Source organism: Cebus imitator, unplaced genomic scaffold (assembly GCF_001604975.1).
Source record: "Cebus imitator isolate Cc_AM_T3 unplaced genomic scaffold, Cebus_imitator-1.0 Scaffold1012, whole genome shotgun sequence".
NCBI classification, from domain to species: Eukaryota; Metazoa; Chordata; class Mammalia; order Primates; family Cebidae; genus Cebus; species Cebus imitator.
Genome location: NW_016108327.1, coordinates 35,530 through 47,289, shown reverse-complemented (window position 1 = coordinate 47,289; position 11,760 = coordinate 35,530). Strand labels below are relative to the sequence as shown.

At 34.3% G+C, this 11,760-nt stretch overlaps 1 protein-coding gene across 1 annotated transcript in view; it reads left to right on the top strand.

Annotated features, from left to right (window-relative positions):
- LOC108298607 (complement factor H-like) overlaps positions 1-10,834 on the top strand; it is a 59,571-nt gene extending 48,737 nt beyond the window's left edge. Inside the window, exon 12 of the mRNA XM_037735849.1 lies at positions 10,447-10,834. Within this exon, the coding sequence (XP_037591777.1) occupies positions 10,447-10,658 (212 nt within the window). The 3' untranslated portion in view covers positions 10,659-10,834. The remainder of the gene's footprint in view (positions 1-10,446) is intronic.
- The last annotated feature ends 926 nt before the right edge of the window (positions 10,835-11,760 follow it).

The window sequence follows — 11,760 nt, the reverse complement described above, 5'->3', positions numbered from 1 at the left end:
TTTTTTAACTGCCACCCCAAAAGTCACAGGATGATGTAAGTCTGTCTCAAGTTGACAAACTATCTTTGTGCTTGTTACAAGCTGACAGATTAACTCTGCCCTGAAACTCCCTTATGCCCCTCTCACCCCATATAAACTCCTCATTTTGTAGGCCTCGGGGCTTCCTCCTCTGATGGCTAGGGAGCAGCCCAGCGGGTTAATAAAACTTGCTTGGCTGACTTTGGGTCTGCTCGTCCTGTCCCTCAGCTAACCTTACACAGACCATGACAAGACAGGAGTAAGGCTCAGCATCCAGTGAAAACAGGAGACAGTGCAGAAAAGGATGCATGTGAACAGCAGGTAGTTTTCTGCTGATTGCTTCTATGTCTAGGTGAAGAAATAAATGAAGTCATTAGCATAGCACAAGGTTGGGATTGGTGGTTAAGGAGGGAGATAATAAAACTAGGGGATGAAAAAGCAGTGCCAAAATTATTTAAGACCGTGATCATTAATTTAAAGACAAGTCAGCACAGTTGCCTTTGTTTTTCTTGTAGACACACTCTGCTGTGCCAGTTCAGGGATGGGGAGAGCAGAGAATTTATTAGCAAAGAATGAGGTGTTCTAAGCTTGGAATACAGATAGAAAGAAAGGAATGCGCAGGAGAGTCTACGCAAGGGATTGACTTACAGTGATGAACCATGGAATCTAATTTGGTTATGGCGGGAAGAGAGAAAGTGAAGGCAAAAGGATAGTGAAAAAGCATCAGGGTCATTGAATAATTGGAACAAATTTAATAGAGTAAGTGAGTTAAAAAGATTGTTGAAATGGTCTAGAGTGTGATGCTTAAAATTTAGATATTTTAGATAGTGTAGCAATTGGAAATGACAAGGTTTAGATAGACAAGAATCAATAGTGGAGGCTACCAGTAGCTCACAGGGACCTCTCTGGTTCCTTGATTGGAATAGCTTCTCTAGTTTCTTGATTGCATGCACATAGCTATGTGCATTCCCATTGACTTCTGAACCACCGTCAGTAGGTTTCATCTTAGTGAGATCCTTAGGCTGTCTCTTTCTCCAAATTTCCCCATTAAATGTTAAACTTCTGGCTGACTGGCCACTTTATTGCTTGCCCCATCTAGTATCCTACACGTGCTAGTCTTCTCCGATTGTTTCCCACTGTAACCCCTTTGTGTTCAGTAGGATCCTCAGGCTTGGACTTTTCCAAGCTATTAAGTCACTCCCCTCCAGCAGGGCCGCAGAGCTTCCAGTCCACATAGACTTCCAGCCCATCCAGGTTCAACTTCTGAGCCACAGAACTGGGCTGCCAGACAAAGGTGGATGAAAGCAGCCGCTCTTTTTTTTTTAACTGAGATTTATGTAGGCTTTCTGGAAGAAATACTTACCAAAATTATGCACCTTGCCCAATTTCTTGAGATTATTTTTATAAGTTTATCAGTTTTATTGCTGCTTTTGGTGTGGACTAAATATACCAAGACCACAAACACCCATTCTCAAAGTCCCACCTGACCAAAATGATTTTGAAATAAAATTTGTTTGTTCAAAAATGTTGGGAAGCATTATGTAGCAAATATTATTCTTGATTTGATGTTTCATAGTCTACAAAATATGAAAACTATTAAGAAGTTACCTAATTCTTAATGCCAGTTTTAGGTGGAATTTATAACTAGAACAGTGATGCTGTTACGTTAAGATGAGGACTGATGGCCTGCACTTTTTTGCCTATTGATGTAGCTGAACTCTTGGCTAGAAAAAAGAAGGGGCTTCCTCTTTCCTCTTCAGTGGTCCATTTCTGAATATTTCAAACTTGGAAACTGAGGGACTATAACAATGAAATTGAACAGTTGTCCTTTTGCCCAAATAAATATTACATGTTAAATTCAGAATATTACTGTGAAAACACTGATTAGACACTATTTGCTAATTTTGCACAACCCTCCATCAATTTTGATGTTTACCACAAAGGACGTCACTAAACTAGCTTTCCATTAGTACACTGAAATTCAATGTCAAGCTTGTAACTTAATGAAAGCAGATTCATAGCAACACCACCATCACTGGAATATTTTTAGTTATATATGATTGAGACTACCAGGCATGTGCTTCTTGGTCCGTGTAATTCTGATCTCATGGGTGTCCTCTGTTGGGGGACAAGGTAAGTTGAAAACAGATCTGAATATTTTATTTGATTTTCAAATATATTTATTGATTGTGTGTACATGCATAAGTATATTTTTAAATGAAAACATAGCTGAGAATAATTCGAAGGGGTATCATCATATTAATCTATTTTATGGAAATACTTTCTAACATGCAATTGGAGGAAAATAGAATAAAATTAGTTCTTATTCTCTAAGTTGCAAAGGATAAATGGCCACCAATAAGAAAAAGGAAAAAGGAATTAAATGAGGGAAAATCTGCTATAATAAGGACGACAAAGTGAAGTATTAGTGTAATTCTGCATAAACTCTGCAATGTCACTGACTAGAAAAATCAATCTGAAAAAGATTTGACCACTTTCAAAATGTTTTTAGCATGTTATTTTCATACATTGGCTCATTTAAATTTTAAAGTTCATTAAAATGGAGGAATTCCCATTTCAATCTAATTATCATTCAACAGAGGGAAATACATTTTAAGGAAATGATAGAAAATATCATTTCTGTATAAATCTGTGAACTGTGAAGTGTTTCTTCTTAGCTCTTAAAAAATGTTGAAAGTGAAATAATGTATCACCTCTTTATTAATATTATAAACTCGTTCTTACTATATTTTATAAACGGTACCATTTCATTTCATGTTGAAATTAAGGCCACCATATCAAAGGAACTGCGAACAAAATCTCTACCAAGGTCTAGGATACTGATTAAACTATTTGTGTACATGAAGTTTTGATCATTGCACTTTAATCTTTGATTTCCAGAAAGTTCTTACTTTACTGTTTTGCTGTTTCCTAATGTTTACAGACCTGTGAAGTTTCTTTGAACAGTTTCTCTTCAGTCCTGACATAAGAGAAAAATATGAACAAAAAATGCTTTCCTTTAAATATTTTCCCTTACAAATGTTGCAAAATATTATTTCTATGGGCTTGAATTTTAGTTTTCCCTTTTAGTACTGAGTTGTAATCACAAGAGTGCAATTGTATGAGTGTCTTTTATTTTTCTTAAGTTAGTATTTACAGTATTTATTAAGTGGCTTAAACATCTGTTACAAATGGCATTGCAACAGGATTTCTAAATGGGGGAGAAAAGCAGAGGAAGATAAATGAAAAATATGAGAGGAATATGTAGAATTTTGACAATTCCTAACCTTCCCCACCAAAAGATTCAAGCTTCAGTCCAGCCTCTGGGAGAAACTTCGGTGAAATTCTATCCAAAAATTGCCTAGGTGTTAAAGGCTCTGTAAGTGTGTGTTGCGCTGTTTTTAGGTGTCTATTGAGAGACTTGCCAAACAGCAAAAGCAGCATACTGAAGCAACACATTCATCTACATAGAAAACTGCATGCTTCCAGTAGCAAAATATTTATCAAGCAATATGCTGTGCTTCATGCAGCGAAGAAGCTGGAAGAAAATGACAATGCCACCCATACCTCACTGCAATTTATAGTGTCCTAAAAGAAAAGCAACATGTAAATAGGCCAATAAATTGTAAGGCTATATATAGGTGACTGTGAGTGTGTGTGTGTATGTGTGTGTAAACAGTCATGCATCACTTAATGATAGGAACACGGTGAAAACCGCGTCCTTAGGCGATTTCCTTCTTCCGCAAACATCGTAGAGTGTCCTTACCCAAACCTAGGTTGCACAGCTTACTACGTAACTAAGCTATGTGGTATAGCCTGTCACTCCTGGGCTGAAAACCTGTACAGTATGTTACTGTTCTGAATACTGTGGGCAACTGTAGCACAATTGAAAGTGTATGTTTATCTAAACATAGAAAAGGTACAATAAAAATAGGGTATGAAACATTAAAAATGGCAGACTCGTATAGGGCTTTTATGATGAATAGGGTTTGCAGGACTGAAATTTGCTCTCTGTAAGACAGTCACGGCTGAGTGGTGAGTGAATGTGAGGCTTACAGAATTACCATACACTGCTGGGGGTGGTAAGAACGCTGTATACTTAGGCTAGACCAAATTTATTTTATTTATTTATGTATTTCAATAGTTTTGGGGGAGCAGGTGGTTTTTAGTTACATGGGTAAGTTCTTTAGTGCTAATTACTAAGCCTTCGATGCATCCAGGATAGACTAAATTTATTTTACAACTTTTCTTTGATAATAAATTAACCTTAGTTTATGGTAATCTTGTTACCTCATCAACTTTTATTTTTTTAACTTGTAGGTCTTTTGTGATAATATTTAGCTTAAAACACACATTGTACAGATGCACAAAAGGTTTTGTTTTTTCTATTATTCTATAAGCTTTTATCTTTTGAATATTTTATTTATCTACCTTGTAAACTTCTTTGTTAAAAATAGATACAAACACACACATTAACCTCAGCCTACAAAGGGTCAGGATCATTGGTATTACAGTCTTCCTCCTCCCCTCTGGTCCGTCTAGAAGGTCTTCAGGGCAATAACACGCATGGAGCTATCTTCTCCTATGATAACAATGGCTTCTTTCTAAACAATTCCTGAAAGACCTGCCTGAGGATGTTTCACAGTTAATTTTTTTTAAATAAGTAGAAGAAGTGAACTGTAAAGTAATGATAACAATTACAGTATAGGAAATACATTAACCAGTAACATTTCTATATTATCATCATCAGGTATTATGTACTATACAAAACAATGTGAGCTATATTTTTATATGATTGGCAATGCCAATCATTTAGGTTTGTTTACACCGACATTGCCACAAAAATGTGAGTAATACATTATGCTGCAATGTTATGATGGTTATTAGGTAACAGGACTTTTTCAGCTACGCTATAACCTTATGAGTCCACTGTCATATAAGCGATTAGTTATTGACCAAAATGTCATTATGTGGTGAATAACTGTATGACTGTATATATATGTGTGTGTGAGTATATATATATATATATATATATATATATATATATATATTTGCAAATATCTCTCCCCAGAGAAATATATTCATAATATTCTACAAGATGTAGAAAAAGAAAAAGTGTTTTCTATTTTTGAATTGGGTGGTCGTGTAAAGGAGGCTGGAAAAAAGGTATTAACAATCCTGGTTAGCACCACTGCAGATGTGCACAATGAATATCTGATGACTGTTAAAGAGTTAGTTCTGAAGCATAGGTAGAATATAACTGGGCAATGAAAACCAAGTTATTCTGGATAGCAAATAATATGTAGGTACAAATGTATGAAAATAAACTACTATAATTTTGGAGGAGTGAAGGATAGTTGAAAGAGTCATGGTAGGTTAATACTGTCAAGACACAAAGAAGTCTTTTCCTCAATACCTTTTCCAAAACTGTCTAATGTCAAATTTTAGAGAGGTAGATAATCAATTTCAGGTTTTACAAAGTGAAAATATTTCAAATATTGTGCATCACTAAACATTACTTGTAGATAGATGAAAAAGAGAAATTTCCCCTGATTTGTTAGCTGAATTTCTGCACACATTTTCCAAATAAGGTGAAAAATAAAACTATTTCTTATGCAGCAGAACTCTATTGCAAAAATATCTTGAGGTAAAAACAAAGGACAGTATTATATTTATTGAGAAAATATCTTGAGCTAAATACATACTCAAAGATAAAGTATATCAAACGCACAGAATGCTCAATATCAAGAGTGAACCCTAACAGAAACTATGGACTTTGGGTGATAACTGTATTGATGGTGAGGGAGGTTATGTGTGTGGTAGAAAAGAGGAAGTGGTATGTAGACTATCTCTTTACCTTCCACTCAATTTTGCTGTGAAAAACCTGTAAATAGAAAATAAGTCTAATAAAATTATCTGTGTATACATACACAAAAAAGAGTCAAAAAGTATGAAGATTTCATGCATTTTCTACATTGTTTTAATATACCTTGCACTATAGTGCATATGAATGTCTGTGTAAGTGTCTATGTACATATATACAGGAGTCCTTTAGTAACCTCAAGGAATTGGTTCCAGGATTCTCCTCACCCCTAGCAGATACCAAAATACACGGATGCTCAAGCCTCTAAGAGACAATGATGTAGTATTTGTATATAACCTGTGCATATCCTCCCGTATAACTTATTTCAATTAATTACTTAATTACTTAATTAATTTTGAGGCAGAGTCTTGCCCAAGCTGGAGGTTAGTGGTGTGATCTTGGCTCACAGCTTCCGCTTTCTGGGTTCAAGCCACTCTCCTGCCTCAGCCTCCTGAGTAGCTGCGGTTACAGGCACATACCACCACACCCGGTTAATCATTGTATTTTTACAAAATATGGGGTTTCATCATATGGCGAGCCTGGTCAGGAACGCTTGACCTCAAGTGTTCCACCCACTCGAGCCTTGCCAATTACTGGGATTTCAGGAATGAGACACCACACCCCGCCCTACTATATAATTCAAATAATCTCTAGATTATTTATAATACTTAATACAATGTAAATGCCATACAAATAGTTGTTATATTGTATTTTTAATTGCATTTTTTGTTTTATTGTTACTTTTTTTTTCAAATATTTTTGATCTGCTGTTGGTTGAATCAGAGGATGTGAAACCAGTGGGGCTGACTGTATATATATATGTATATATAAATATAAATATACAAATATATACAAATATACAGTTACATAATTATTTTCACTGAAAGTATATTAATTTTGTGACCAGAAAATATTTAAAATGATATTAATAAACAAAAAAACAAAACTACCGACCCAACACCTTTAATGCACCAGAAAAAAAAATGGGCACAGTCTTCTGGTGGAGATACCCATGATCGTCAGTAAGAAAACAAGTAAGTTGAGAGCTAAGAACAACCGTATGACTCCTCTACTGTATGCTACATAGATAAGGAAGATTTGCCACTCTTAGACCTGCTTTCATTTTTAAATTGTTGTGTGAAGCTTTCTTCTTGAAGACATTGCAGAAGAGTTCATATTTCATGTCACTCCAAAATATAAATTTTATATTCATTAACAATGACCTCCTCAAATAGTCTTATACTCTTAATTAGTGATGTTTCTTAATTCCTAATTTATACACTGGAAAGCATTTACGCTAAAGATATTTAAGCTGAATGAAAGAAAAAAACTATAAATGAGATGATTAAAGTATAACCTAGTGATTCATTGATGTAGCTAATTATGTAATTCTTCAGTTTGTGTTATTTTCCCCAGCAACACTTTGTGATTTTCCAAAAATAAACCATGGAATTCTGTATGATGAAGAAAATTATAAGCCATTTTCCCAAGTTCCTATAGGGGAAGTTTTCTATTACTCCTGTGAATATAATTTTATGTCTCCTTCAAAATCCTTCTGGACTCACATAACATGCACAGAAGGATGGTCACCAACACCAAAGCGTCTCAGTGAGTAAATGCCTTGATCATTACATGGATTTCTTTCAGTGAGTAGAGAAGGATGTGCCAGACAAGATCATAAGGTCAAGATAATGACAGGGGCAGTGACCAGAGGAGCTAGAAAGATGGGAGACGTAGTTCTCCTATTTTGAGAGGCCTCTTATGAGAATCAAATGGGGAACATGTATGTCAACTGTCTTGCATTACCTCGAAATGCTCTATGTGTTGAAATGTATTAATTTTTAAAAAACTGATGATCAATATATTTGACTGCTAATATTTCTTTACTAATATTCATTTGGTAGCAGCCTGACCATAGTTTTCCTGTAAAAAAAAAGTCACTTTTTTTTACATATTCTGTTTTGAATGTACCACTCTCTTGTATATCGCAAGGTAAGGTTTAGTATTTTCACTTTTATATCTTTAATAAATCGTTTCTTTGGCCCTTCGAAGTGTAGCTATATTAATCATCCAAAAATGTAGAGAGCAGATTCCAATGACAACGTGTGTACTAAAAGAGAAAACATTTGGGAGACAGATAGATGAGGCTACAAAGGAGATAGTAATGATCTTTCTCCTAAGAAACATTTATGAGAGTTAAGAGAGAAATAGATACATGAAGATGTTTTGTCCCTGAAAGAGTTTATAAACATAAAATATTTTATTATAAAAACCATAAAGCAACATGAAATTTCTTCTTCTAATATACGTATAGAAGAACCAAAAATATATTTCATATCCTCATTTTTTTTTCTTTTTTTTGAGACGGATTCTTTCGCTGTCAGTCAGGCAAGAGTGCAATGGTGCGACCTCTGCTCACTGCAAACTCCGTCTCCTGGGTTCACACGATTCTCCAGCCTAGCTCCGTACGAGCTGGGATTACAGGTGCCCGCCACCACACCAAGCTAATTTTTGTATTTTCAGTAGAGATGAGGTTTCACCACTTTGGCCAGGCTGGTGTCGAACTCCTGACCTCGTGATCGCCCATATCGGCCTCTGAAAGTGTTTGGATTACAGGTGTGAGCCACTGCACCTGGCCCTGAAAAGTTTTATATTTGATTTCAGCTTACTGTTTCTTTTTATTCTGAGACAGAGTCTCACTCTGTCACCCAGGCTTGAGTGCAGTGGCGCCATCTCAAATCCGCCTTCCATGTTCAAGTGATTCTCCTGCCTCAACCTCCAGAGTAGCTGAGATTACATATGTACACCACCACGCCAGCTAATTTTTGTGTTTTTAGTAGAAACAGAATTTCACCATGAGTCCAGGTGTTCAAGGCTTCAGTGAGCTATGACTGCACCAGTGCACTCCAACCTGGGGAAAGAACGAGGCCCTGTCTTCACTCATAAAACAAAACTAAATTTAAATTTCTAGAACATGGAGTCTTCTTAAAACAGCTGGAAATGTGATGGTTTTTCAGTTAACAATTAAGTTATGGTCTCTTTAATTACTAGGGTTTTAAACATTATTAACATTTGAAAACAGAAAAAAAGGAACAAATGTTACAAATTCCATACTTCCAGTAAGTTCTGCTTCCATTCAGTGGGTAACGAGATTTAGAAACTAAGTTACCAAAATAAACTTGTTGTAAAACTTCTTAGCACATTTTATTTAATCTGACAAAGAACACAGTTTATTGTTCAAGCTCTCAAAATATTGCTACCTTTCCCTCTTTGTCTGCTGCTTATTCCAAAAGCATAAGACAACATATTGAGGTTCTCAGAGTAGAAGGAGGAAGTCAGGATCTCCAAAGTGGAAGAACTCAGCAGAGCACTGCATGTGCCAGATTGAATAGTAGCTCAGCACCATGGAGAGTTAGTAAAGTTTCAGGGCAACTAGACTCCTAATGATTTCTGCACAGCCTGTTTTTCATGTAAGGTAACATCTTGCATGTTATGGTAATCTGTGTGTTTATATTTGCCTTATTTGAACTTGTATTTTGCTTTGCTCTCACAATAAATCAAGTGATAAAATGATGTTTTTTAAGATTCTACAGGAAAAAGTGGGCCCCCTCCACCTATTGTCAATGGAGACACTACTTCATTCCCAAAGTCAGTATATGCTCCAGATTCATTAGTGGAGTATCAATGCCAGAACTTGTATGAACTTGAGGGTAACAAGCGAATAACATGTAGAAATGGACGATGGTCAGAAGCACCAAAATGCTTATGTCAGTCCTTTAATATTCTTATGGATACTGGAAAAATCAGTGTGATGGGTCTGCTATTTTGCTGTTTGTAACAAAATAATCACAGATTATTGAACAACCATTCTGCTGAATGCTTGCCTACCAAATATCTATGTTAGAAAGTAAAGTTTAGAAACTTTTCTCTTTATATTTATATTATTTTAAAACATTTAGTTGACAAATAAAAATAACAATTTCATATTTGATAATATGTTTTGATATATTTGCAGTACAATGATTACCACAATCAAATTAATTAGCACATTTTTCATCACCTATGATTACCATTGTGTGTAGGTGGCTGTGTGAGTCTGTGTGTCTGTGTTTGTGATGAGGACACTTAAGACCTGCTTTCTTACCAATTTTCAAATAAATAATACAATACTATTAGCTAGAAATATCACTACATCTCTGTGTTTGATTCCAAGTTCTTATTTCATATTATAGCTGAAAATTTGTACTCTCTGACCAATATCTTAATTAAAGAAATTTAGCAATGATAAGTTCTAAAATGCAGGAATCCTAAAATGACAATTGACATAATGAAACATTGATAAAAAACCCTAATTCTCATACATAAAACATAGTGCCTCGTTTTCATGTCATTTACCATTTTAACTTTATTTAAATCAATATGTTGTTTTTACATAGTTGGTTTAGATACTGTTTTGAGAAATAATTCCTGAACCATCATATAACATTCTATTTGAAAATCTGGAAGTCTATGAAGAAGATTTGTATACTAGTTAATGCTTTATGTTCATTGTTTTTTATTTTCAGATCCGTGTGTAATATCACAAGAAATTATGGAAAAATATAACTTAACATTTAAGTGGACAGCCGAACCAAAACTTTATGTAAAATCAGGTGAACCAACTCAATTTATGTGTAAATATGGATATCATCCTTCACCAAATTCTCAAAGATTTCGAAGAACATGTCAGGATGGGAAACTGGAGTATCCCAGTTGTGTAAAAAAAAATCAGAATTAAAATCCACACCTTTATTTAGAACTTTATTGTTAAATCAGTTCTCAATTTCATTTTTAAGTATTGTTTTATTCCTTTTTATTCATAAGTAAAATTTTGGGTTGATTTGTGAAAATGTAATTATAATCTGAGACCCATGGCCCTCTTCTTAAAAGCTCCATATTAAAACTTGGCAAATAAACTCTTGTATCCAGTTCATGAAATTTGTATGACAAGAAATTAGATCCATTTTTTTCAGGCTTTATTTCTGTCCATCACTCTTAAATCTCTCAAAGCTTTCTCCATAACTTCTGAGCCTGTTGTTTTACAGTAAATTGAAAACATACTGTTGTGTCTGATTTCAAAATTATATCACTTCACAAAGATGTAGAAACCTCACCAAGTCTTAACTCATGTTAATAATAAGATATTACCACTTATTAAGACATAAATGCATCAAATTGATGAAACGGAATTACTTCTACAAGATATCAATCTAGCACACATAATAACACAAACTAATTATAAAGAGGATTTAAAATGTAATTGGGTATATAACTATTACAATATAGACATACAAAAATAAAAATACAGTATCAGTTATAAAGACGCATGTACTCACCTGCAAAAGCATAAACATGATACTTTTGTCCTGAATTAATGTTTCTAGAAAAAATTTTGCCAGGAAATTTAAAAATATAGATAATAATCTATATATGTGTTCAGAAATAAAAGGGATAAAGTTGTGGTTTAATTTCTTTGTATATATCAATATTCTCTGACTTTTCTACCTTTAACATATATCACTTTTGAACCTCAAGTACAATTTATTTAACAATAATGATGCCTAACAAAAAAGGTGGTACATGTTGGGAATGATAAAGATGTCTCAACTATTTTCAGAGTAGAAATGAGTTTTGGAAATTTCATTAATAAAGTTCTGAAGTGTAATATTGATAGTCATTCATTTTAACCAGCATTATTTAGTTAAAATCATTTTTGACTAGGGACATTTTAAACTCCTAAAGGAGATGAAGCTATTATGTGTAAATAAAGATATCACTAATATGACAAAAATATTATTTAATGATATCTTACTACTTATTATATAAAATCAGGAGGCTTA